Source organism: Falco naumanni, chromosome 1, assembly GCF_017639655.2.
Source record: "Falco naumanni isolate bFalNau1 chromosome 1, bFalNau1.pat, whole genome shotgun sequence".
In the NCBI taxonomy this organism is placed as follows: domain Eukaryota; kingdom Metazoa; phylum Chordata; class Aves; order Falconiformes; family Falconidae; genus Falco; species Falco naumanni.
This window is the reverse complement of record NC_054054.1, coordinates 119,646,841-119,674,718: the sequence shown is the minus strand read 5'-3', so window position 1 is coordinate 119,674,718 and position 27,878 is coordinate 119,646,841. Positions and strand designations below refer to the sequence as shown.

General features: G+C 48.4%; 3 protein-coding genes across 4 annotated transcripts; 1 reads left to right on the top strand and 2 right to left on the bottom strand.

Moving 5' to 3' along the window:
• The first annotated feature begins 2,428 nt into the window (after window positions 1-2,428).
• ARMC7 (armadillo repeat containing 7) lies at window positions 2,429-5,153 on the top strand. Its single transcript, XM_040581728.1, has 3 exons — window positions 2,429-2,675; window positions 2,978-3,121; window positions 4,139-5,153. Exons 1-3 carry the CDS (start codon window positions 2,609-2,611, stop codon window positions 4,474-4,476), a joined length of 549 nt encoding a protein of 182 aa, XP_040437662.1. The 5' UTR covers window positions 2,429-2,608; the 3' UTR covers window positions 4,477-5,153.
• A 342-nt stretch (window positions 5,154-5,495) lies between these two features.
• NT5C (5', 3'-nucleotidase, cytosolic) lies at window positions 5,496-11,993 on the bottom strand. Of its 2 annotated transcripts, none has more exons than XM_040581726.1 (5): window positions 11,704-11,993; window positions 6,983-7,083; window positions 6,838-6,898; window positions 5,935-6,049; window positions 5,496-5,849 (listed from the first exon to the last, which is right to left on the bottom strand). In XM_040581726.1, the coding sequence occupies exons 1-5, from the start codon at window positions 11,884-11,886 to the stop codon at window positions 5,707-5,709; spliced, it is 603 nt and encodes a 200-aa protein (XP_040437660.1). In that variant the 5' UTR covers window positions 11,887-11,993; the 3' UTR covers window positions 5,496-5,706. The 2 variants fall into 2 exon arrangements, with proteins under 2 accessions (XP_040437660.1, XP_040437661.1); XM_040581727.1 differs by lacking the exon at window positions 11,704-11,993 and adding an exon at window positions 7,871-10,513.
• Window positions 11,994-13,556: 1,563 nt separating this feature from the next.
• On the bottom strand, window positions 13,557-24,612 carry JPT1 (Jupiter microtubule associated homolog 1). Its single transcript, XM_040581724.1, has 5 exons — window positions 24,400-24,612; window positions 21,455-21,597; window positions 20,713-20,810; window positions 18,784-18,811; window positions 13,557-14,545 (listed from the first exon to the last, which is right to left on the bottom strand). The coding sequence occupies exons 1-5, from the start codon at window positions 24,453-24,455 to the stop codon at window positions 14,397-14,399; spliced, it is 474 nt and encodes a 157-aa protein (XP_040437658.1). The 5' UTR covers window positions 24,456-24,612; the 3' UTR covers window positions 13,557-14,396.
• Window positions 24,613-27,878: the final 3,266 nt, after the last annotated feature.

Genomic DNA, 27,878 nt, shown 5'->3' with positions numbered 1-27,878 from the left:
GCAGTAAAGACGACAAGCTCACAGCTGGTAACAAAGCAGGTCGTGCAATCAGTAACTCCTGCAGAGAATCTCTGAGGACTACAAAACCCAGGGGATGTTATCAAACCCTACTACAGGGGACAGCCCCAACACAGCAAATTAAATCTAAAATGTTTCTCACATCTCTTAACCAGCTCCGATTAAACTCAATGCAAGACAAAGGCTAGCAGGAGCACAGCAGGCAGTTCCCAGGAAGAGAAGTACAGGTTATCCTCTCCTCCTGGTTACTTCTTGCCATGCACTGAATAGTGTGACCTGGGGACGCGTCACCCGAAGCTCAGCCAGCACAGACACCAGCCCTTTCTGAACACCACTGTGAAACCACTCCAGGGGACAAAGTTCCTGCTGCTTCTGTGCATGCAACATTATACTGACTGTCCCCAAGTATAGTACTTACAGTCACTAATTTCATTTCTCCTCTTCAGATACTGTTTTTCACCCCTTAGTAGTCAATCCCAGTGTCCTTAATCACTTCTCTTTTATTGACTAGCTCCTCTGTGTTTGCTTTCTCTTCTGCTTTCTCCATTAGTCATTTGCTTTGTATGGAATGACAGATGTGGCTTTAAAGTATGTCAACACTTACCACTTACAAAGGGATAATTAAAGGAGATTTGTTAATACAGTAGCAAAATGTTCCAATATAGATGTTGTCTGTAGCATCTTTGCTGATCATTTTAATATATATACACATATACATACATATACACCAACTTCAGTTGATACCTATGATAAGAGTTGAAGCTGCTAGCACAAGCCTGGCTTAAAGTCTTATTATACCATGTAGAAATAAATACCTTCACTTTCACATACCTCTGTCTTCCCACACCACTGTAATTAAAAGATTTAGCATTACTGCATTCGGTGTAGGTTCTTTGCTCATCCTTCTATTTAAAGTGGTCATGGGCAGGCATTTTCCTACACCTTTCCGTGTGGTAGGAGGGATTATCAGCCCAACACGCTCGTCACTGATGCCACGTATTTGGCAGAGCAGTCCACATTCAATTTGCTTTATATGAAAATCAGCTGCACTTGAGAGAATACAAAAGACAACATCTGCTCACAGCCTGTTTCCTACCTATTTACTGGAGCACCTTCACGCATTTAATTGCTTCAATAAAAGCAACACAAATCTCTGCAGAGTCCACCCCCCAGTTTATGTACCTTTACCTTACGTATTTACACATGAACCACAACTGAATCCGCTTGCAGTGCTGATGATCGCAGTGGTTTCATTGGAACTGTGCTAGCTCAGAATTGTGTAATTGCTCTGCTTTGTGCTTAGGCCAGGGCATTGTACAACCAGGGTGGAATAACCTGCTGCTGTTTCAATTCACTCCTTCATGGCTTCATCTTGGTGGTTTTTTTTTCCCCCAGGTGATTTATCTTACCATGCATGTATTGTGCACAGGTTTTTTATCTTTTCCCTCAGCTTCAAATCCTTTTGCCTTTTTACAAAAGTCATAAAAAATCTCATTCCATTGCCCTTCTTTAGCCCATGAGTTGCAACCCCGTATTAAAACTGAAATTAACTAAACCCTTATTCCCTCCAGGTCTCTCCCTACCAACTCAGCCACCCCTGCGCTCTCCCGTCTGCACATGGACCGGGAGCACCCACTCCCTGGGGAGATGCTGAGGGGTAGCGAGCAGCGGGGCAAGGCCCTTGGCCTCCGTCAGCCCGGCCCTGGCCTCCATCAGCCCGGCCTTGGCCCGGCCTTGGCCTGGGCAGCCCAGCTGCAGCCAGCCCTGGGGATTTGAACTGAGCCGGAAAGAATATACACACGTGAAAACGTTTTGGGTAAGTAGCGAGTGAGGAAAGGCTCACTCTTTTCTGGAGCAAAGTGCTGAAGTATCAGAGTTTGGCCGTTCACCCAGGTGCAGACTCGAACACCTCAACGCACGTTTATTTGTGGTGGTGGGTACCGGGTTACACGGTCCACGGGGAAGGAAAGAGCCCCACTGGGACCCCAGCCCCACGGCTGCCAGGACCCCTGCGCCTCAGGGCTGCCCGGGCCTCCCGCCCCATAGCCGCCGGGCCTACAGGGCCCTCGGGACCCCACGGCCACCGGCATCACCCGCCTCAAGGCCACCGGGCCTACAGGGCCCTCGGGACCCCCACCTCAGGGCCACCAGGACCCCACGGCCGCCAGCATCACCCACCTCAAGGCCGCCAGGACCCCCTGCCTACGGCCGCCGGGACCCCACGGCCGCCGGACCCCCGCACCACGGCCGCCTGGGGACCCCCCCCACCTCAGGGCCGCCGGGCCTACAGGGCCGCTGGGACCCTCTACCCCAGGGCCGCCCGGGAACCCCCACCCCCCGGCCACCGGAACGCAACAGCCGCCCGGACCCGGGCAGGAGGAGCCACCGCCCCGCCCCCGGAGAGCCGCGTCCCGCCGCGCCACGCCCACAAGATGGCGGCGCCCTGCGCTTCCCGCCGCCCGGGGTCCGCCGGCTCCCCGCGGCCGTGAGGCAGCCGGGCCGTGAGCACCCACCGCCGGGGCTGCCGGGGGGGCCGGCCTCGGGCAGCTTCCCTGGCACCGGGCGCTGAGCTTGCGGCGCCGCAGGGCGGATGGAGCTGGGTCGGTTGGAGTACTTGCAGGCCCTCGTCACCGAGTTCCAGGTGACTGACAGCCCAGGTAACACCGGGGCGCGGCCGCCTGCTGATACGCTTCGCGTCGAGCTGCTTAGATTAGATATTAGAAGAAATCCTTCCCCGTGAGGGTGCTGAGGCGCTGGCAGGGGCTGCCCGGAGCAGCTGTGGGTGCCCCATCCCTGGCAGGGCTCAAGGCCAGGCTGGACGGGGCTGGGGGCACCCTGGGCTGGTGGGAGGGGGGCCTAGCCCAGGGCAGGGGGGGAACTGGGTGGCCTTTATGGTCCCATCCCCCCAAACCACGCAATGGTTCTGCGATCCCTCGCACGCACCGCTTCTCCCTTGCAGAGGCCAAGGAGCAGGTACTGGCAAACCTGGCCAACTTCGCCTACGATCCCAAAAACTATGAGTACCTCCGGCAGCTCCAGGTCCTGGATCTGTTCCTCGATATGCTCACCGAGGACAATGAGAGCCTGGTGGAGTTTGCCATCGGTAAGGATTGCACCCGAGCACCCTCAGGAGGGGCTGACAGCCCAGGGACCGCAGCCCGACACAGATCCATGGACAATCTCCCCCTGCAAGAACAGACCACGCTGTGCCGATAAAGCCTTTAGTGGAGAATGAGTGGAACAGGGAGAAAGGTGGGAGGCAGGCATCTCCCTTTCACCCTTACAGAGCGGTTGTGCTTAAAGAAGATGCTTTTTGGAAAGGAAATTATTTTTTTTTATTTTATTTTTTTACCCCAGACTGTAAGTAAACACTAGCTGAATGACTTTTCAATGACATCTGTCCTATAGAGAAGCATTCATTCCTATATAATGATATTTCATTCATTAATATATAATGAATGAAAATTCTGCCATGTACAATATACAGGCCCAATGTTATCATTCTGCTGTTGACAACCGCTCTTCTAGAATACTTGAAAATTTGTAATAAGTCCTCCGAGGAACTGCCTTATGGCGATTTGTCCTGTCTGAATATAAGGTAAGGGGCCAGATCCTAATTGTGAGTGACTCCATGACACGATAATAAATATATTTGATTTCTAAAGTTTGTGGCTGAGCTACGCCAGGATATGGCAGCATCATAAAAGTTTTTAAGTTCAAACATTCTGCGCCTCTGGGCTAGTACTGTTAGCTCCATTCTCTGTTTTTCTAAAACACCTACAAAAAACTGCTGGTTTGTAGTCTCTGTTAGGGTTAAGTGATGCTGGAATTCTTCCTTCTGTGGAAGAGGTTATGTCCAGCAGTAACAGTGCCCTAGTGCCCTCTAATGACATACTGGAGGAGAAATGTTCTGGTGGAAAATCTCTGGAAAAAATCAAGACGACATTGCCCAAGAAACCGTTGAGAATTTTCCATCCCAATCTCACAGAATATCTGCATGCTTATTTCTGTATTAGAAAAAAAGGGCTCAGTAGTGAATTTGAGTCTTGGTGTGAAAAAAATGGGGGTGTGGAGAGAAGAGTTTGTCTTGTGTGTCATACATTTTCTTGTGCTGTTTCAGGCGGTCTTTGTAACCTGTGCCTCGATAAAACTAACAAAGACTACATCTTGGAGGCAAACGGAGTGGAGCCCATAATCAACTGCCTCTCCAGTTCCAACGAGGAGACAGTCATGTCAGCTGTCACAACACTGATGTACCTGACAACGCCGCAGTCACGCCAGCAGACCACAGCTCTCCCGGTGGTGGAGTGCATGCTTCGCTTCTCCCTCTCAGCCAGCAGAAGACTAAGCAATCTGGCAACTGTCTTCCTGGAGGATTACTGCACGCCTCTGCAAGTGGAAGAGGCCAGGAACCTAAGCAGACACACAGCGGTGGGGATTCCTCTCCCCAAGGACTGAAGCTGTCAGAACAGCGCGGGTTGAGAGGGAGACCTCCCTCTTTTTTTCCCAGGTCTCTGCTTTCTGCTCAGCAGGTCAAGAGTGTGTCAAGAACATTAGAGAGGGAAATTGGTCATACCGCTGCTGGATTTTAGTTAATAAAGAGGACGGTATAGCACTACTCTGTCAGTCAGGCCAAGCATGCAGCTAAAACTGCAAGCAAATATTTAAAATAAAACAGGTCATGGCTGCTGGAGAGGAGGCTGCCAAGTGTAGCCCAGCACCCAGCTTGCACAAATAACGCTTCCCAGCAATCAGGGGGGCTTTCTTCCTGGGGTGTTGGGCAGCTTATATCCCCTCCAGCTCCTGGCTGGTTTTGCTGCAGCTCTCTACTCTTCAGCATCAACTCAAATGACTTTGAAGTGTCACAAACTTTATTGCTCCTGCAGAAGAAAGGCGGCGTTTCCCTGCCCTGGCAGTTTGCAGTCTTACTTATCCCTTTGGTACTAAATATGCCATCCTATCATCACAGCATAGGGACCTGGCTAGTAAGTCGCTACACAGAGCAGCTTGTAGCTATGCTATGAATCAGGAAGTGGAAAGCTGGTTTTCTGTCATTACCACTGGTGAGAATGGCAGTCTGGCTCATGAGAACAGCTCTCTTTTAAAACCTTCTCTTAATAAAACATTAACTTAAATGCTGTGTAAACAGTTTTGTATAAACTCATAAATATTTTACAACAGCACTGGTAGCCCAGCCTTCACCCGCTCTTACTCACACACGTGGGCCAGAAATGGAAGCCAGCTTGGTCTCCTTTCATTATCAGCCAATGATGCAAAAGGCAACCCAAAAGCCAGACTGGCTAAATACATAAAATTTGAAAGGGTTTAGCTGCTGAGCACCGTGCTCCCTGACAGACACCCACTCTGTGTGCGCTCAAGTTTCAGAGCTTTACTTCCTCTTTTTTTTCTCCCCTCTGCCCCCAGTCAGCCCAAAACAAACAGGAGCGAGGTTAAAAGCACACACACGAATACAAAAAACCAACCCACAACTGCCTGTATTTTATAGTTTCTCTTCACTAACAGCAAACATCCAAAGCTCTACAGAGATTAGCTGAACGCAGAGCAATCATCCGGGAACCTGGAGAGGAGTCAGCTCACAAGGGCAGCTCGCTGACCCCCCCCAGTGCCCCTGCCCAAGTGACAGTGCTCACTGAGAATGGGAAGAGCGCAGCATCCCCTTTTTTTGCACTACTGCCGGCGCTTGCTTTCCAAGATGGCCTTCCAGTCATCTGCCCAGGACAGCAGCCGCCTGCGCGGCGCCTGCAGCTGGAGGTGCCTGTTGTGGCAGCAGGTGAACAGGACATGCTCCCAGCTCGGGTTCAGCTCTGCGCCTGGGGAGGGCAAGGGAGGAGAGCTGGAGTCAGCTGGGGGGGGTTGTCCCCAGCTAACAGCAAACGAAGCAAACGCTTTTCAAACCTGTAATGGTATCCTTGTCATCAAACAGCAAGTCAGCAGATACGACGGTCTTATCTCGGGTTAGAATAATCCGCTCCACAAATTCAGGTCCCAAATGTTTCTCCACCCACTTATACTGCAGAGACAAGAAATAAAAGAGAAAATTCTACTGTACTTTCAGTTTGCACATTGCTCAAGCCAGATCAACCCTAGCACAGCAATTGTTTCCCCTGTAAACCTACATCTGTGCCTACAAATCCCCAGCACAGACCCTGGCTGTGGCCCAGGACACTGAACCTGTACTTGTAATGGCCTTCAGTCAGCGCTGCGTTTGCTCTGCCTAATCGCTGTCAAGCTTGCGAGCGGCACTGGCTGCTCGCCCAGAGCACAGGGCTTGTGCCCATCTAAGTCATTCCAGTGATTAAGGTTCCCCCCCCTCCATTCTTGTGCCAGTGGCAAACAGGACAACTCCAGCGCTATAGCCTCCTCTTAACTCAGCACTGGCCTCTCTCAGGATCGCTGGGTACGTCAGGCTCAGGATTTAGCCAGAATAAGGTTTTGCTGGTTGAGGATTCCCCAGTGTGGAATCCCCTGGGAATATCCTATCCCTGTGGGCCATGCTAAAACAGTTTCTTTGCTATCACCTGCTGACACAGCTGGAGCAGCGGTGTTGCACGCCAGCTCCAGGAGCACAGGGCCCACATGCTCTGCGACAAGGCTGGCATCACACAGCACTCCGAGGTTCCCCATCCTGCGCTGCTGCTCTGTCTGGGCAGCTGCCCCTCACACAGAGGGATCGCAGGGAAGCCTGGCAGCCTGAGCCTGCTGCTGTCTTTATAACTGAATAATTCCAGCTCGGGTGGTATAAAATAGCAAGGCCTTCCAAAAGCAGCATCAAACCCAGTCAAATAAATTCTCTCCCACCTTTTCCACAATGCAGTGCTCATATTTCCGGAGAGGACTTGTGCAAATAAAGACTTCGGTGCTGAAAAGAAACAGCCTTCATTAGCGGTCAGGGGAAAAAATGTGTAAGATGATGGAAAAGGGCTGCAGAGCGCAGTGTCCTTACTCCTGCATGTGGATCATCTCCTGCATAGCTTCAAGGGCTCCTGGAATCGGATCCAGCCCTAGAAAGAAGCCAGGGGATTCGTAGACACTGGCTACCTTCGCCTGCAAGAGACAGGAGGACAGTCAGCAATGCCTGCACTTTTATCCGAGCTCTGTACACAGCAGCTGCCCCGTCACCGTGCGTGACAGCCACCCAAGGGCCAGCGCAGCAGTGAGTGAGGCGATGCTTCACACCCAGAGTGGGTTAGAACATTTACCTTTGGGCTTCCAGGAAAAGTCCGGCTCAGGCACACAAGAACAAGAAGCCAAGAAGCCACACTCCGGCGGCTCGTTCGGAGCGAGGAGGCAGAGCCGATCCTGAGCTGGCTTGGTCTCTGCCAGCCACTCCGTGCGCCGCAGCACTGACCCACAGCTCTGCCGGCGGGCGCCTGACGGAGGGAGGGCTCACACCTCACCCCCCCAGCAGCTCGCTCTCTACTAACTCTCACGAACACCAAAGGAACAAGTTCAAGGCTTCTGCTCCTCCGACACGTTTGACTAAAATTTGCTTACGGCTCAGGAATTCAGCGGGGGTGCGTGGGCAGACCCCCGTACCACCCAACAGCCCTCTTCTCTGTAAAACAGGGCAATATGGTGGCCACACTAATTACCGTCCTCCTTGGAGGGGCCAGGTCCACACACACCCACGTGTTTGGTTTAGTCCTTTAGACCAGAACAGCTCAGCAAGAGGGAAGGATGAGGATGGGAGAGCTAGCACAGCTACATTTCTTTGCTGCTTTCCATGATTTTCAATCACACACTAAAATAACAGCTGTGAAAGGAGCAGATCTTGCCTCCAGCATGGACAGCTGCTCCTCTTTGGTAACGTGTTGGTGCAAAGTCTACTCACAGCGTGTGAGATGGCAGCGGGAAGTTCAGAGGTGGATCCCTGGGCTGTCCCGGGAACCTTTGGCTTCATGAACTGACCTACGCACCCCGGCTGGGCTGGGATTGGTGGTGACACGGGTAAACCCACCTTCTACACGTGTGTGCCGGACGCTATGTGAATCAGAGAAGTCATGAATGACAGACAAGTGGGAAAGGAGGTTCTCTCTAAAGTTAGAATAATTTTTAAGTGAGTGTAAGTAGGAAAGAAACAAGATTACTGGAGGAGCAATGTTTCCCCAGGTTAAGGTAGCCAAAAATGGTGCAAAAAGGTAAAAGGAAATTAATATGACACAGTACAGCAGCATCTTTAATCCCTCAAAGGAAAAGCAGTATTTCCAGGGCAACTCCTGTACCTCTAGGTAGGACTGTCCTTCCAGTCCTTTTTTTTTCAATTTTAGTTTACTGATCAGTCATTCTTGCACTTTTATTATTAGGAAGCTCACTGGTTTGAATCCAGCTCTGGTGAGTTAATTTTAAAAAATTGCTACCTGGTACCTGCCCAGCGGCCGGTGCTAAACCAGAGCATCCCAGTGCAGACCCAAGCAGCTCCCCCAGCCACACAGCCCCTCCCAACAGCGTCCACAGCAGCATTCAGGGCTGAGCCCACCTCCAGGACCAAGTTTCATTCTCAGAGAGATTCATCTTCCAGTATGTCTTCTGCTCTAAGACACAGATCTTACCTTCCCCAGGGTCATACAGTGAACTTCAGAGGTGTTAAGACAGCGTTTTTCCACAAGCATTAAAGTCATACATTCCCATGCCACCAAACAATTTGGAAAACTTAGTTCTCGGTAAGTATTCTTCAAAGGCAGGCTGGCAGCCTTTGCTTAGAAATGGTACAAGATTGCTTTATAGTCCAGCTGAGGTCTCCTTGCTCCGTATCACCGGTGGAACATCAACATAAAAACCATTTTAATTAAGCAGTAATGAGAAGGAGTCAGCATTAAACAAGTCTCCCTGAATACAATGCTCACTCAGCTATCGTAATTTACAAATACTCATGAATCAACAGCCAGAAATTTGGAAGCCCTGGCCGATTTCACATGCAAATCAGAAGAGGTGAAGGAGTCTAGGTGAAGATGTGGCAATCGGATCTGCCCAGACCTCTGTTTCCATTCAAAGCCTCACTGATCCCAGCAACAATTCCCTGGAGCTCTTCCCAAGGAGATTCAATTACAGTCAGGGCTTGCGTCTGAAAGCTCTTTTATCCTAAGGCAAGACACACCAGAAACTGGCAAGTTTCCACCACATCACAAAAAGTCTGGCTTTGCTGGAGAGAGAAATTTGATTTGATGACTCTCAGAACCAAAAGCCATTTCTCCCTCCCCACCAAAAGTGACTAGAAACAGAAAGTAAACCAATTTTCTTCTTCATTCTCGTGCCGTTGTGGCTGAACATTTCCTTTTAACTTCCATTAGCAAGATTACAACTCAGGTACAAACCTGGAGGAATCACATCCCTACCTAAACTTTCCCATTTGCAATAGTTAAAAATAACTCTAGAAAATTTCTGCCACCGCTGGAGATGCCAAAACCTTTTTTGAAACTATCTGCGACGAAGTGATGCATCCTAAATGCTCGGGAGTCTGTTTCTACAAAATGATAAATAAATCATGCCTGCTTCTATAAAATGATAAAGAAATCCCCATCAACATAACCCCTGCTACACGCACAGGAGGCCAGAGAGGCAAGAATTAAGTCTTGAGCAAAATACTTTCTAAATAAAATTATTTACAATGTGAAATTAACGATCAACTTACAACCGAAAAAGAAAGAAAAACCAAAGTCATGGTTCAAGTGTCAAGAGGCAGCTGCTCAGCACTACCATAAACACCACTTAGGAAGGGGGCAACACGTAAATTACTATCACGGTACTTCCCAGCCCCACCCCTGTTGTGAGAGCCCCTTACCACGCTGGCTGCTGGTGGCTGGAGGGACCCCTGCGCCAGGGGGCTCGCCAGCCAGCAGGCTGCTCCCCCTCCTCTCCGCAGCTGCAGGGTCGCTTTCTCTGCAGGGACAGGGGCTCTGCAGACCCTCAGGCATGGGACAGACAAACCCCACTCGGGGTCTGGACTCCTGGCTCCTGCCCAAGCTTTTCCCACAGCTGGGGGCGAGGGGAGACCTTCGGCAGGGATGCTCCTGCACCCCGCGGCACCGTACCACGCTGGCACAGCTAACCGCCTCGCGCTTTTCAACAGCCACAGCGTTCACATAAAACCTGCAGGAGCTTCAAATCTTGATAACTTTAAAACTTTACTGGTTTGCTAAACACACCTAAACCAGCCCAGAGATCCAGGGGTTACTGAAGGACACGGACAACAGCACAACTACCGAAACCTCATTTCCTTAGGAAGCCAGGCTAATAACTAAGATAAGAGCTCTCTGCCCCTGCTGATCTGCATGGGATTCAAACCAGTTAGCTGGTTATTTCATGGACACGCCTAAGGTCTGGGAAGGAACAGGATGAGCATGAAACAAATTAGGGAATGGGGATGTCAGAAATAGAACAGAACGCAATTTTCAGGACAGATCCGACTGCAGACCTTCCAAAGAAGAACAAATAAAAAGCCACAGCCCCTTAAATTACCTGCAGGATTTTTGTCCCAGTGTACCTCCATGGGATCCGCTTAAAGAACGCTCACTTAAGCAATGAATCATGTCTGTTTCTATAAAATGATAAACAAATCATGCTTGCTTCTATAAAATGATAAACAAATCATGCCTGCTCCTTATATTTCCTGGTTCCAGGCAGTTTGGAGCATTAATAATTCAATTAATAATTTAAATTAATAATTTGAACATTAATAGCCATCGATGGGAGCTTGGTGGTTTCAGAGCCTGCGTAAGCGCTGCCTGGACCCAGTGCCCCTGCCCATCACATGGATGCAGGAGCCTGTATCTCGCTACGGAGCGGGAGGGAAATGCATGTGAGCCACCAGTTCTTACCAGTAAAAAAGCTCTACAGGCTCAGCTCAGGATCTTAAAAATTAGCAATGAACTCAGGGAAAAGTGTACGGGCACAGCCTGGACCTGCACCCATTCGGTTTTTCTTACAGTCCCCAACTGTCCTGTGGTGACCAGAAGGAAGCGTGAAGCCTGGATTCGCAGTATTTTCAATTTTGCCTTGCAAATAATCTCTGATATTCATTCAGTCATTAGCAAACATTAAAAATAGCAACAATTTGCACAGGCGTAGGGTGTACCACCAGCTCTTCACATGCGGTTCCACACCGCTCACCTACTGTGCGCTTTGCTTGTCAGCGCACGCAGAAGGAAGGGTATAGATAGGGGGTTTATTAGCCATGCAAAACCCGTATATAATATTTATATTTCTTGTCCTGCTCCAGAGCTACGTTATTGCTTGCAGAGTGCTCAGAGAGCTCTAGGTAAGTCACTACTACGCAGCATGGCAAGAGCAGCTCACGAGCAGGTAAAGAACCAGCCGAAATGGTTCAGCAAATCATTTCCCCCAGTTATTTTTACGACAGCACCACTCCTTGCCAATCCCCTCACACACGCCTCTTTGTAAGGGGCTGGCAGCCCTGCTGGAAGTCACTAATTATTACTATACAAATTAAGGCTGCTAGCGTGGAACAACCCTTTGTAGCCCCCTCTAAAAAAAAAAACACAAAAAAAACACCAAACTAAACACCCCCACCCCCCCCTCTGCTTTGCATACCCAGGGTGGGCAGATTTCCTTTGCTCACAGCAGGGTGCAAGCCAAGAGCTTTTTAAACAAGGTGTTTTCCAGGGCTTTCCACCTGGCTGCGACCCACCGGCCCCTGCCCACACTCACCCCCAGGTCCTCCCGCAGGCAGCGGTACTGCTCCCGCACGGAGAAGCCCCTCCGCGCCGCCAGCTCTACACGTGGCTCCCCGGGGAAGCGGGCGCAGAAGCCCCGCAGCACGGCGCCCTCGAAGTCGGCCAGGACACCGTCCATGTCCACCAGCAGCCGCAGCGGGCCGGCCACGCTCCCCATCCCACCGGCCGTGCCCTGGGACACAGGGCAGAAGCGCTGGGAGCAGCGTGAGGACCTTCACGGCATGCATATGCATGAGCGTGGGCGGCGCGGTGGGGATGCCGCCGGGCATCCCTGGAGCACTGGTGGGCTCCAGCCGGGCTTGCTGGCTGAAGGGTGGGCGATTCCATGAGCCTCTCCGTGCTTCTCGGCACCTTCGTGGCCAAGGGTGCTGCCACGGAGAGGGGCGATGGCAGGGCAGCCTTGCTCGGCCCAAGTCTTGGCCACCACAAAGCGGCGTTAACAAGTTCCACTGGTCGTGGGGCTTGCAAAGGAAATAAAATTTGAGTATTTTCCTCCTCCTGCGTTACACAACACATGGGCATGATTTACGTGCAGCCAGCAGCCGCGCCACACTTCCTATCAGCGATAGGAACACCACCCCCAGCGCAGGGGAGGAGGAGCATGTGAGAGCAAATCCAGTTTTATAGGTTAAGCACCTAAGGCGACGGCTTCTCCAAACCCGATCTGGAAGCGCAGGGTGATTTTGGGCACTGGTTCTTCCAGCAGGCAGAAGAGGCACACTGCGGCAGGCACGGCAGCTCGGCACTAATCCCCTGCTTTGGCTTATCGTGCAGCAGGATCCCCTCCGGGAGAGCAGAGAGCTTCACGGTTTGGTCTCCCTTCCACCCCCTCCCACCCCTTGTTAGCATCGAATTTACTTTTTTTTTTTTTCCCCCCCTCCTTTTTTTTTTTGGTCTGCAGAATATATTTTCTTTTTTTTTTTCCCCTCCCTTTTTTTTTTTTTTGGTCTGGAGAATATATTTTTTTTTCCCCTCCCTTTTTTTTTTTGGTCTGGAGAATATATTTTTTTTTCCCCCTCCCTTTTTTTTTTTTGGTCTGGAGAATATATTTTTTTTTCCCCTCCCTTTTTTTTTTGGTCTGGAGAATATATTTTTTTTTCCCCCTCCCTTTTTTTTTTTTTAGTCTGCAGAATATATTTTCTTTTTTTTTTTTCCCCTCCCTTTTTTTTTTTTGGTCTGGTGAATATATTTTTTTTTCCCCCTCCCTTTTTTTTTTTTTTTTAGTCTGCAGATTTTATTTTCTTTTTTTTTTTTTCCCCTCCCTTTTTTTTTTTTTGGTCTGGAGAATATATTTTTTTTTCCCCCTCCCTTTTTTTTTTTTTTGTCTGGACAATATATTTTCTTCTTTTTTTTCCCCCCTCCCTTTTTTTTTTTTGGTCTGGAGAATATATTTTCTTCTTCCCCCCCCCCCCCCCCCCTTTTTTTTTTTTGGTCTGGAGAATATATTTTCTTTTTTTTTTTTCCCTCCTTTTTTTTTTTTTTGGTCTGGAGAATATATTTTTCCTTTTTTTTTTTTCCCCTTTTTTTTTTTTTGGTCAGGAGAATAACCTTTTTTTCTCTCAAGAAAAGAGGCAAGTATTTTGCATAAAACAGATTATATATATATCTCCACACTTCCCTAATCTAGAAAATAAAAATGAAAATATAAGCCAGACACTTTCTTCAGGGGAAGACGACACGTGGCGGTGACCCCAAGCCTGGTGTAAAAAAACTCTCCTCTGCTCCATTCCACCTCTCCTAAGAGTAGGACAGGTTGGCTGAGACAAGGACAACCGAGAATAAAGCAAAACCAAACCCGCGAAATAAAACCCACACAGGAAACACTGCTTCAAAATTTCTATATTATTTACTTATAAGCAACAGTCCAGCTTTGTGAAATTACAACACACACTTTAAAGGATGAGATTTTTTTCACCTCATGGTCAAGCACCAGCATGATCATGCACAGCATTGAGTCAGTTGTAAAAAAAATGCCCTGTAATTTTTATTTATTTATATGATCCACTCCACCTTTACTGAATAAAGTCTGAATAAATCACCTCCTAGCATCAGGCCAGGCAGCTCTGGTCATCAGCCCTCTATTTGGCACATACCCTGCTTCATAGTAGTCCAGTATCAAGATTTTTTTTTTTTTTTTTTTTTTTTTCAAGGCAGCATGGTGTACACTAACCACTTCATGATTTATATGGCACAGCAGGGCTCGAGGCATTTACCACATGCAGTCAATGAAGCCTTTTAGATCCCCAAATCCCACATGTGAGGTAAGGGGCTGCTCTTGCTGATTGTTTGCTGGCCTGTTTAACCAGGATTCTAGATCCTTGTAAAGCTAAGGGGTTCTAAAAAAATCTCAGTACAAAAACCCTCTAAGCACACTTAGAACCAAGCTACGCTCCTTTGAATTACATTACGATACTTCATAAAGCTTTCCCTCAAGTCTATCACTAGAAAACACTCATGTCACTTCCAGCAGATCTGGGGGAAACACAGGACAGAAGTGGGGGGAAAAAAAAACAAACAACCCTTGATCTCAAAAAAAGATGGAGTACATAAAGTGCTTCTTTTTTAATGAAAGAAATTCAAGATGTACAGTCAGGCTCAAGTTGTGCAGTTCACAAGCATGGGGGAAAGAAACAGACACGAGTTCAAAACAGTCGGGGAGGGAAAGGTTTAACCGAGGACTAGGCTGGACTTGCCACCGGGTGGATTTCTCCTGGACGGTGCAGGTGCTGGTGCTACTGGGCTAGGAACAGGTGCAGCAGGCAGGGATTTTTCTTCATTCTGACCTGGGGCAGCTTCTACATCAGCCTCAGTGTTTTCTAGAAGAAAAGAAGCTTTTAAAAGTGTTTGATGTGGATGATGAAAGCCAGATGTTTCGCTGGCTTAGACAGAAGATCAACTCCTGTATGTTTTCCCCAGGCTTACAGACACGCTCAGCGCTGCTGTAACCTGCTCGCAGGACAGACCTGAGCCCTCTGAAGTGTTTTTTCAGAACTCCGATGCCTTAACAGTTCTGTTCCAGGCATTCGAGAGCCACATTCACTCAGCTGCTATTCAGGGACTCCAGCAACGTACTAATTTTTTTTTTTTCCAATTGACAAGCATCTTAAGTCTTAAGCCTTGTGCGTATTATTAATCAGCACAGGATTATGACAATTGCAACTCAAGTCTGAGCAGGTGCTGGAAACCAAGTCACAGAAGCACCGGTACTTGTAATTAAGAGCTCAAACTACATCCCCAATTTCGTAACTGGAGGGAAGAGCATCTGACACACACTTCGGAGGCTCCACACAGAACAGAGGAGGGAACAGCCATGCACGGGAAGGCTCCGGCCGCACGCTCCTTGGAAAGCACGTGGTAGGTTTCATCTACTTTAAATACTTCTGAACAACCACAAACGAAGACAGGACACAGAAGGAACTCTTCACAGGAAGCACTTTAAATACTGTCCCAAATAACTAATGTATCTGCTTTACTGACAATTAATTAACGAGCACAGCAAGTACATTAGCATCTCGTATTTTTATAGATGAATGCAATCGGTTCTGAGCCAAAGGCCCAAAGCAGCACCAAGCAGCCCCCCGGTAGCTGGCGGGGGGGCGAGGGAAGCAGAGCTTCACCCCACCAGCTCTGTGAAGACGTACTTCACACGTTTAACAGCCCCCTTGGTATCACTAATGATCACTAGTTCTGGGTTTGGAGGACTCGGGGAACAGCTGCACATCTACCTTCACAATTTAGTAAATCTCGATTGTATTTCCCTCTCCCCCAGCCTTCTCTTCATTTTAGCCTCTCCCCATAAGGCAGCTACTGCACCCCTCTACCTTCCCCTGCCCCTTGCTCACCTCCACTACAACCTTCTGGTCTTTACATTTAACAGACTGTATACACAACTGAAGATGTGGGTACATCATTGTTTACAGAGGCAAAACCACGTCTTGTTTCCCACTCGCTCCCTGATTACGTTCAATATTTTGCTGGCGCCTCCAAACATTTCAGAGAACTTTCAGTAGGGAGACTCAAGGCAGATCCTGGGAGCGAACTGCTGCACAGAGCTCAGCTGGCATGGTTTAGGTGTTCAGTTGGGTTTCTTCTTCCCCTAGACGCATCACTTCATACTTACACAAAGATTATCCTGCCACATTTTTACCTGCCTAGCTTATTGAGTCCTGCTGACCGAGATTTTTCTCACTGTCAGCACAATTTGACTATTGGAAAGAGTTAATATCGCCAACAAAATTGGAGACTTCACTGTTCATTGCCTTTTCCAGGTCACTGATGAAGACACTGAATGAAACTAGCCCCAGCATCACTTCACATGGCTCATTCTTCCAACCTGGAAAGCAATCACTAAGCCCTACCCTTTATATACCACAGGAGGAGCTTTCCTCTGGTCCTGTGGCAACTCAATTTTTTGAAAAAATAATCTATTTTTTTCTAATAATTTCTGCTAATTTCTATTTTCTGCTAATAATCAGCAGAAAAATGCTGAAAGCCCACTCATGTCCACTGAACTCCCTGTATCCCCGCTTATAATAAGCTCAAAGAACTCCAGCAGCTCAGTATAGCCTCCATGCACCCAGAAATAACCTACCATATAGATTCCCCGCTGTATTCATTAACCCACAGGCACATCTGAACCAAGCAGTTAATAGGAAGTTTTAAGCTTGAAGATTCTGTAGCTCGTGCGTGCTGCTGCCTGCTTACTCAGCAAGCCGAGAACAACCGTGGCCGTGCTCACAGTGATGGTCTGTCCACCAAATGCCAGGCTCCACCTTCCTGTGTACCATGTAAAGTCTGTCAATAAGAGTGCTGTCTAGTTCTCCTTAACTAGCCACGTTCATGAAGCACACAGTGCCCACTGAATCACAAAAGAAACAAGAATTATTATCACAGGAGACTTTGGGGGAAGTTTCTATAGCGTTTAGAGGCTGATGTAGCCAGCTGGTAACACACAATTAGTACTTCCCACATCATCAAGCTATAGGTCAGTTTGCCAACCTAGTAACTGAAGCGGTAAATCCAACAGGACCAGATCAAATGTTAAAGTGTATCATCTGAAAATCTCCTACCGAGTATACTGCAAGCCATCAGAAATTGATGCACAGAAGGGAACTACAGCTTCCGAACAGGCAGCAGGAACACTGCTGCAAAAGGAACACATTTTCTTCCCCTAGAAAGGCACGATTAGTAAGTATGCACACCCCACCTGACACCTACCTGGAGTTTTATGATCAGTTACATACAGAAAACAGTTCCCAAATTCAGAAGAATTCCTATAATTTAATTATAGGAACCCATGAAGAATCTAGTTATGCTGTGAACGAACTTGTAAACAGTTTTTGCTTGGGGGTATATTCATTTGGCCCCTTTCAAATCCCAGAGACAGCTCTACAACATAAAGAGTACAAAATCACACCTATGGCAAGTGGGATGTTCACCAGCTCACGTCTGCCAGCTCACACAGCAGGAACATCAAGTGGTGGAGTGACACAGCTAGCTCAACAAGACTCTGTGCTCCATTAAGCAAGGATACCCAAAGCTATCAATGGTAGAAATTAATTTAACAGTCCATCAAGATTCTCAGGTACCTGCCACAGACATCATTTCCAGGAAGCACGAACCTTCCCAAGTACCGTCAGCAGAAGTTTAACATTCAAACCATTGCCTGTCATTTTTATTTCATCTTGACCATCTTCAAAAATCTAATTTTTAGACATGGCCACAACAGGAAACAATGCCAGTTTCTTTCCAGTAACACTTTATAAAAAAACCCAAACACTTCCCAGCATACATTTACTTGGTATTTGGTAAGAACCTCCTTCGCTGCCACCTACCAGAAACAAACCAAAAGTCAACAAATACGCCAGCTGTGAAATGTGAACTTTTTCTAAGTGTCAGGAGTATCACTTTGTACTCAGTTTCATTTCAGCCAGCTGTTGCTAGCCCAGGCAGCCCTATTTCAACCTCCTCCCATCCCATCCCATCTCCCACCGCTGCTTGCGGGCTTCTCATCCGAACCCCTGGTGAGCCGGCTTAAACACCAGAAGCAGCAGCAGAGCCCTTAGATCAGTTTTGCTTCCACTACCAAACCACATCCTCCCACTTGAGACAAACTCTAGATGCCTACAGTGCTAATGAAGATCAGACAGACACGGGAAAGAAATACTAAAAAAGCCTCTCCAGTTTGATTAGAAGCAGCCTGCTCAAGAAGCAAGACTTACTTTGGGGGACAGATACCACTTAAAAGGTAGTTAAAACATTCTGGAAAAAAAAAACTCTCACCCTCCCAGCAGAAGTCTTTTCAAGCCATGGAACTGCTAATGGCTTTAGTGATCCCCCACAACTCTTGGGTGTTGAAAGTAGCACTTAGAAAGCAGCCAGTCAACAAAACACATTCCTCTCATCAGGAAGTAAGCTATTCTTCAGGTGAATCTTACAAAGGAGAGATTTCCAGCCTCAGAGCTAGAAAAAAGGCTTCAAGGTTAACATGCATGCTGCTAGAGGAAATGCCTCTGTTTAAGGTGAAATTTGCAGTATGCATATGAACTTCCTTGGCAATAATCAGCATTTAAAAGGCAACAGAAACTTAAAAGCTAGTTAATGCAGACACTGGCAGATGCAGTAGCTGGTTTTCATTATTTCTCTGAATGTAGTGTTTGCTGTACGAGAAGGCAATAGGAAAGAAGCAAATTGCTAAACTAAAACTATTGAAGTTGGCCGTACTATTTAAATACAAGCTACTATAACAGCAGGATAGTCTCTCCATCACTGAACTCTGTGAAAGGGTATCCACCTTGCCTTCTAGTACTCAAATCTTGACACCAACTGCTGTGGACAAAATCAACGAACAGGCCTGTTCTGATTTTTAACCTGATGACCAACAGGCACTCCACCATCTCATTCCATTTCCACACTTCCACTGAAGCAGTCGGGTCACTCCATTGATTCGATGGGTTCAAGGGACAACCCCCAAGCCGTCTCTCTCTCCTCTTCCATTTCAAAAGCACCTAACTGCAAAAGGTTTTCACTAGAAGAGTCCGAAGGAGTTACTCACCAAAAGTCTCAACACCACCATCTCCTCCCTAGAAGAGAGAGAAACAAGTTATGTCTCACATTTCACAATGTATTTTCTTCTTCCATCGAGAGGGTACTCAATAATCCGTGTTATGACCAGGGTGCTGGGCACACTGCTCTATCCAGCAGCACTTTCCACGTGACAGACCCAACGAAGCACTTTTAGACCAGCAACAGGCTCTTAGGGACAGGTATCAGCGGCACGGCGGGTTCTGCGCGCATATTTCTGCAGATTAATGTTGTGGGTTTGTAAGCACCAGTCCTTACAGAGTGACTAATATAATTTCATCAGCTGTTTGTTTACCTAACATACTTCTAAAAGTTGAGACAGATAGTACTGAAGTAATCCTGATGACCTCTAATGTGTGACACACTTGTTATTCCCACACTGTGAAGGACGTGGGTGGGCAGGAGCGCTCTGTCACAGACAGCATCCTACGTGAGGCAGCACTGACAGTAACCAGAACATTGTAACTGCTGAGCAGTAGAGACAAGAAAGTTATGCTGAAAAAGCAACTGGCAATAGCTCAGTGTCCTCTCCTTTCCACTAAGCAACTTTTCCCAACACCAAACATTTATCTGTCAGCAAGGCCCAGAGCATTTGTTCTACCCAGTTTTCTGCAATGTTGCTGATAAAACTTCCCTTCGCTACATGAACAGCTAAACATTCTTTTCAGACTGAATCTGTTCACAGGCTGCAACTTGACACAGATACAGAAAAATCTTCCAGCAGCAGCCAAGGCTCCTCAATGGCATGAGGTTTTATCAGCTTTCACAGATTTAACATCGTTAATTACATACTGAAACCACAGTCATCAGGATATAAATGCACAGAAACTCACACAAATATATCATCTTAAATCTCAGACTGGGCTACAGTACACTAGCTCCAGCTTCTGCTGTTTGTAGCTGTAACTACTGCATAAAATTAAAATATTCCACATTGGAAGAATCTGTTTGCAAAGCTGAGAACCACAGTTAATTAATACAATTAAGTAGAAAACAGAATTAGACTAAACAGTTTATTTTTGTTTTCTGTGGCAGCAGCTATAAATTTAATCTTATACTTGCTAAATTGGAACAAGGCATTTTCTGCAACAAAGAATAGTTTTGTGGCTCAAAGTGCCTATTAATAACAAAAATGGGTTGCGATGATTGATGCCAATTATCAAATTAAAACTCACTGTAACCCATGAGGCAAAAGTATCTCTGCCACAACATTGGTGATCAGCAATTTACCTGCCCAGCTCTTTTCAGAAAACCTAAAGCTGGAGACCTTTCAGGAACAAGGTTTCTTATTTTCCCTCTGGAACTTGCTTCTGCAAGCACAGCCTACCTTAGGTTCCTGGTTTTCTCAGTTCAGAGCTATTACTACACTTCATTCTGGTTTTTGCCATGAAATGTAATCGCACATCTAGCAAATCCCACCTTAACACTACAGACATGCTCCATGTTGCTGCCAAGTAGAAAGTTTATATGGAAAATAACACACGTGATGGTATTACCGAAGACAGTAACAGAAATAAAACAAGTACTCATGGTACTAAGGCAAGCGCTCGTTGGGATGTGAAACCACGTCCTTTGCCAGATCCACGGTTTGCTGTAGGTAACTATTCTTTGTAAAAATTGTTAAAACACACAATTACAGACATGACTGAAGCTACATTTCATACAACTTCATTACTGTATCAGTAAGAAGAGATAAGAGCTCTAGAAAGTGGTCCTTTCTGAAAAATCCAGCCCTTCAGCAACGTACTCTAAGACTATCATGTGGAAAAAGAGAACCTTCAGGAAAAGAACAGATTCGAGAATAAGGCTTCAAATCCTGCAATGCTTCCAACTGCGTGAACATCAGTGAACACAGAGTGAACTGTCCCATTATCAGGCTCTTCATAGTTAACGTACTGACCTTGGGATCTACAAAGTCTCCACAGTTTGCATCAGTCGAGTTTCTTCTTTGTGGTCCAGATGATTCACAGTCGTCTCTGATGTCACCTGGCTTAGTCCCTACAAGCAGAGATTGATCGTAATCAGGTTGCAAGATAAACTTACTGGGAAAGCAGATCAGTCAGGGGGTTGTGTGTGTGATTTGGGTGTTGGGTTTTTTGGGGTTTTTTTTAGATTAAAGCTTTACTATTCTAAGAAGTCCTAGTCCTTTAGATAATAACTCACAAATTACTGTCTTTCAACAGCATCTCATGCAGTTGAGGGTGTCATTTAAACAGATGGAAGCTAAGGTCCTAAGGCCATCCATACTGGCAGTGCTCTGCAGAAATGGAAGCTTAATCCCAGCTGCAAGTACAACACAAATCTAAATTTCCTCTGAATAATCAAGACCAATCAGTGCTACTCCAAATACCGAGACACAAGTGCACCTTACGGTGACTTGATTAACTTTGAGAAACAGCATCCAAAATACAGTTCTCTACTTGCAACATCTATGCCCAAGACTCGCATTAAAAAAAAACCCCTCTGGAAGCAATTAAAAATGAGAAATAAAATAATCCCATATGCAAGCACACATCATGTACAGCCCTAAACTACCAAGTAGGAGGGAAACTCTGGTTTGCACACTGAGCCGATAAAAAAAAAAAAAAAAAAAAAAATTAATGCATGTCAGCAGATCTGGAAACAAAGCACTCCGTTCTTACCCGATGACTTAGCCCAGGAAGGTGGGTTTTCTTCAGGAGTTCCAAAGATGCTGGATGCCATTTTGTTCCTTCGCACAGGTTGTTCTTTTGGTTCATCAAAACCCAAGGAAAAGTTGGACCCACCGCCAGGAGGACGCAGCACTCTGCGGAGAAAGTCAGCTTTACAACCTTGCACGGACCATTACCATGCTGCACTCCAATATATAAAACTATATAAGACTAATAAGCCAAGAGATCATCGTTGGCTCTTGTCATGGGCAGTCACACAGGCTAAATTCCGCCCAAACAGGCTCCATTATCCATTGGCTTTTAACAAATGACACAGACCATCACGTCTTCAGTGCGTAAGCTGAACTGTAAAGGTAAGCTGGCTGCCAGCATTCAATCCAGGCGCTGTATCTCCACTACTCTTCTCTTTAGTGACACTTACAAAAATAAAATACTCCGGCACTCTACTTGCGCCCTTGCTTCATTCATTCGGTGTCAACAAGACCTGCTGCTACCAGTCTTTGGTCTGAGCCAATTAAATTAAAAAGTATGCCGCCGGCATGTCAAAAATCAAGCTTTTTAAAAGAGAACCCCGTGAAGGCTAACATTAACCTTCAAACTGTCAGCACAGCAAAGACTGAAGTTTGGCATATGAGCCAAAGTATTGGTTGCACCACCGATGACTGGGGGCTGCAGCCTTTACCTAGATTTGTTTCATTTTAACCCCCCCCCGAAGTCTGCAGCATGCCACTGGACTAGACTTAAAAGGGGCATTTAAACAGTTTTAAGTTAGGCTGTTATTAGGAGAGACACGTGTACAAAGCTCCAGATCTATAACCTAAATCTAACAACCTTCCATTAGACAGACACAAAAAGAAGCCTGGTCAATACTTCACAAGCTAGATTGTGGTCTGCTTTCCAACTCGCAGAAATCAACCAGAATTAACAGCAGCAGCAAAACGAATCTTTACATGTAAATTCCTTCATCTTATTTTCTTAAGCATGACATCTTTTCAAGGGCAGCGTATTAGCTGGAGAAGCCAGACAAAAGCCAGGAGAATAAAAATGTGTCAGGCCGTATGACAACTGTCACAACCCCCAGAGAGATGCAAGTCCACCAACAGAACTGGGATTTTAAGATATCCAGGGCTCTGAAATGGAGACCAGAACAAGATAGGGATGGTGCACGCTTCCTCTTCTTTACAAATCATCTAATCAACTTAAAACTTTGCAACCGAAAACAGTACGCAGCTTGTTAATGCGCCAAGCCTAGGAATTCAACACAAAGAACGCGTCTGATTCTACAATGTCATCACCATTGGTAAGAGCATTAAGATCTTTTGAGATTTTGTGCCTATGACATTTCAGACGCAACACAAAAATGCTTCTCCAGCCTACCGAGCTCAAACACGGCAACAGCAAGAAAAACTCACAAAGGGACACGGCATGGATATTTGGTGTTACTTCAACAGCAAACTACTTTTCCTTACAAAATTCTTCTCCAAAGTTCTAATCACTAATGCTCAGCTGCTGATGGGAGGATCCCAGGAGATTGTGTAGTATGTTTTAAGAATCCAAGAACACTTCCGACATGCTTTGTCTCCTTTCTGAATTAAGAGATATCATTGAATCACTCCCCCATCCTTTTTTCTCCAGAGAAAACGCCCCCGTATAAAAGATTTATTTTCTTAGTTACATCTGTTGCAGTTATTAATTTGAAGACCCCCCTGCCCGAAGGAGGGCTTGTTCCCACATCTCACATCACCTTTATTTTAGCAGAGCAGTGAAACCAGCGCTCTCCTGACGGCACAACAGTTTCCACTGCCAGTCTTAATGAAATTAACAGGAGAGACAACTGGAAGGCAGGCAAGCCGTCACCCGAACTGTTAAAAGGAATAATCCCACTTGCCAGACCGGGTTAAAAGCTGACAGGTTTTTCGTGAAGCCTCTCTCCGCCAGGCGATGGGCTCTGATGCACGTTACGGTGTTTAACTTCGCTCGACACCCGGCGATGTGAGCGCACCCCGCCGGGCAGCGCCCCTGGGAATGGGGGGGGAAGGGGGGGGGGGGGGCTCTTCCTGGCTTTGCCAACGCGCCCCACAAGGCGGGGTGCGGGCAGGGAGCCCCCGCTCCGCCAGGGCACAGCCTGCCCGAGAGAGCCCCCCGACCCCGCAGCCAGCCCTGCTCCCGCACAGCCGCGGGTGCCCCAGCGCCGCGCGGCCCCCGCCGAACCGGAGTTCTCTTTGTTCCCAGACCGGCGGCGGCGGCGGCAGCTCCCCCCGCCCTCCCCCCCCCCCCAGCCCCCGGGAAGCAGCTCCGCGGCGCGGCCGCCGCTGGGCAGGGCCCGGGCCGAGCCGGGGGCAGCACGGGAGGGAGCCGGGGGGCCGCGACCCCGGCCGCGGAGCGCAAACAATGGAGCCGCCCGGCCCCACCCAGAAGGCGGCAGCCCGGGGCCGCTCCGCCAGGCCGCGGGGCAAGGCCGGCTCCGCCGCCGCGGGGCCGGAGGGGGGGGGGGGGGGGCAGCCGGGGGAGGGGGGTGCAGGGGTGCGGGCCCCCCCGCCCCCGCATTGTGGCTGCGCGGTCGCGCAGCGAGGCGGGGAGTCGCCTCCCCTCTTTGTTAGCGAGGCAGGGACGCACACGCGCACCCCGGGGGGGGTCTCGCCAGCTCCCACCCCCCTTCCCCCGGGCAGCTGCGACAGGGCACGGCCACAGCCACCCCCCACCCCCGGCAGCGCGGCGGGTTCGCCTCCCCGCTGTCCCCGGGTGGGTGCGGCCGCCGCCCGCCGGCAAACGGCACCCACCGAGCTCCGACCCGGCCGGCGCCCGCCATCCCCCAGAGCCGCTGCGGGCAACCCCGGCCGCGCCCCCAGGCCCCGAGGCGGAGGCAGAAGGGGCGGCCCCGCCGCGGACACCCTCAGCCCCACCGTCCTGACGGTCCCAAGGGCCCCCCGGCGGACCTGGAGCTGTTCCTGCCACTGGGGTCCATGCCCGAAAAGGTGGTCGTGGTGGTCATGGCGGCAGGGATGGAGGAGATGGGCGCAGGGGAAAGGGCTCCGTGGAGAGGCCAGCGGGGAGCGACAGTCCCGGGAACGGAGCACCCGCCCCCTGCCTACCCCTGCTGCTGCCGGTGACAACTGCAGCCACCGCCCGCACCGGCCGCGCCTTTTATACCCACTTCGAGGCCCGCCCCTCGGCGGCCTTCTCATAGGACGGTTCAAAACCAATCCCGAGCTTCTATTCGACGGCGCCCTGCCACTCTACATTTGGGCCCGCCTCATTGTCTATTCTGAGGCGCCTGGCCCGATCCGTAAAAGCTCATTGGCGAAGCAATACGTCTGCTCTACGCCGATTGGCTGCGCCTGGGCGGTGGCACCCTTTGTGGCTGATTAGCGGGCGGCCTGTCGCTCATACCAGGTGCGCTGCCATTGGCTCAGCCGTACATGAGGCGAGACAAAAGTCCCCGGCGTCTCCCTTGTGGCCGAGGCGCCCGGGAGGGGCGGCCGCGCTGCTGGGGAGCTCGGGCGGGGGGCCGAGCCCCGCCGCCCCCTCCCCCCGCGCCCCCCTTCCGCCCTGCCTGTCCCCAAAGCCACCCCTACGGACATCACCTCGAGTACCATCAGGCCACCGACGCCCACCCCAGGCACACGGCTCAGCCGAGCTCTGCTCCCTCAGGCTATGCTGGGGGTAGTGTGGCCTGGCCCAGCCTGGGGGCCGCCTCAGAGCACCTCATGGTGCAACTCCCCATCGTGGTGCAACTCCCAAACACGTGGATGAACAACACAGAGGCCGTCCAGGTGCTGAAGGTGTTCGCACAAGGCTGCTGTGGTGTTAGAGGTTGGCTCCAACAAGGGTAGAGACAGCTAGGGGCCTGCAGAGACGCACGGGGCTGGCGTGAAGTGCTGTCACCTCAAAAAACATGGCAGAATAACATAATTAACAGTATCAGAGGATGTTGAAGCAGTGGATTTTTCCATGACAACTGTGTGAGTCCCAGAACGTCTATGGCAGGTGGAGTACAAAGCCCAGCAACACTGCTCACCTGGCTTCAAAGCACGAGCCTGCACGCTTCTGCCGCTCACCTTCCGCCGACCGCCAGCACAAAACTCACATTACCAGATGCTGGCTGTTGACCTGTCACATTCATCTTTGATGTGGTGACTGGGACCTCCGTCAACTCCCTGCAACTTCCAGACACACAGATGCCTCCCTGATCACCGCCAACTTTTACTCCAAAATTAATATATCAGGTCCTCCTACTGCAAATGGTATTTGAATTAGTATTTGCATAAAACAAGTAGAAAGGGGAATGAAAACCCCATGTCTGTTTTATCCATCCCTCCCAGTCTGCACTAACAACAGCACTTAGCACCCCCAAAACACTTTTCCATAGAAAATAAAGGGTTTTGGTCTGGAAAATACAAGCTTTGTTTGTGCTACTTTACTTCATGTGTACATGAGGTGTCAAGTGTCCGAATTAGCACCAGCCTCAGTATCAACACAGCTCAGGAAAGAGGTGAACTGCTAAAAATACACAAACAGGACAACAGTATTTTAGTTTTTCTGATCTAGGATCTTTTATAAAAAAAAAAATCTTATTTAAAAAAAATAAAGCCCCAACCACTATTCAGGTCCCCAGGGAACTGTGTTGCCATCACATCATTCTAGAGGTAAATTAAAGGGAAACTTTAAGTAACACGACACAGTTGTTTTAATTCTATTATGCCTTAGGCTTGGGCATTAAGAAGTCAAATGATACCTACTTGCATACAGGTAAGCATCTGCTCACTCAGGAACTTGCAAAGCACTTTGTCATCTGAATGCTTTTTATTCAAACCCACAGGATTTGACTCTTAAATTTGTACCCCTGAGACACATGGAGCCATTTTTTAAAGTCAGGATGAAGAAAAACCTGTTCCCTCTGACAAAGCTAGTTTTAACACGCAGCTTTAAAGTTCTAAACGTCCAGTATTTCCAAGAGACTCCACTGATCTCTTGGACAGTCCTGACTGCAGGATAGTCTTTAAATAAAAGCTGCTTTGCCAATTATTTACCCATAACAAGATGAAGGGATTTATGAAGATGGCTACAGAAACTGAGCTTACGATCCTTCTTGGATAATGACATCTGACCAGAACAATTCTCAGCAGCTGTTTGAAAAACTCAGACACCAAACAATTCCACCTGTTGTTGAAATTCAACCGGCAATGAATGCAAAAAGCATCTGGACATCTGAACAAGACTCCAGGAAATGCAAGGCTTAGGCAAGAGGAGATACCATTGGTTTGAGAAAAGCCTCAGCTTGGTCATCCTCCCATGACCAAGGGTTTCTTCTGCATGCCAGTCTCTGCTACTTACACAGTCACAAAAAGCATTCTTTATTGCAAGCACATCATACAAAAAAAAAAAAAAAAAGAGGTTTTGACTCAGACTTCTGCCCCCAACTCTTGACAGCTAAAGGTAAAAAGTAAGCACCACGTAATAATTGAAGGTAAAAAGTAAGCATGAGCTAATAAATAATCCCTGTTACAGCTGGATTTGCAGCTGTCAAAGACCTTGCATGGCAGAAGTTCAGTGGAAGGCTGATGTCCTACAGGTTCAATGGTTTGTCCTACCGAGCAGATGCTGTAGTCAGTAAGAGTTGCGAAAGTTGCTCTGGCGCCTCTCTATATCTTCAGGTGAAGTTCGTAACAGTAAGTTGCTGTTTGGGAAAGAAGCTTGAATCACAGCATCCAGACTCCTCTCAAAGCTGCCGAGATGTAGTTCTGAACAACATAAAAAGCCAATTAGTGCTGCTGTTCTTGCCTGGACATCCAGCATTACAAAGTCTGGCAGTTTATTCCAAAGCATTGTTCCTTAACAGGAAAAAAAAGACAAACATCACTGGAAGGGGAAGTCAAGTCCTCAAGGAGCTCCTTTCATTCCGCTTCTGTCTCATCCAAGTTCGCTTAAACTGTAAGTTTTCTTAGTCAAGTGATCCTTCAAGACCCCTTGCAGGGCATCAGATGTGCTTTAATGAGATCTATGGACTGGATGCTGAAAGGTGGCGGGGTGGTGGTGGGGATCTAAGCCACCAAAACCAGCACAAAATTCATCATAAATGCGTTCATGTCCCCCTCTGGAGAATATTCCTTTCCTAAGGGGTAACAACTTATTTTACTGTTTATTTGGGCTTCTGCAGCATTAGTCTTTTCCCAGCACTCCAGTGTCATCCTCATATCAGCATTAATTGTTAAATTGTACAGCTCTTCCCATAGGCCCCATTCCCACTGCTGCTCCCCAAACTCACGCACTTCAGCGCTTTCCGCAGCGCCCCACTGACCCTCATCACCTCTAGGATCTCCGCTGACAGCGAGCTGCTTCTTTCCGAGCGCCACCAGGCCTGTCTCAACCCCGCTGCATAACCTGAAATTCTTCAGCAACAGGGAAAAAACTCTTC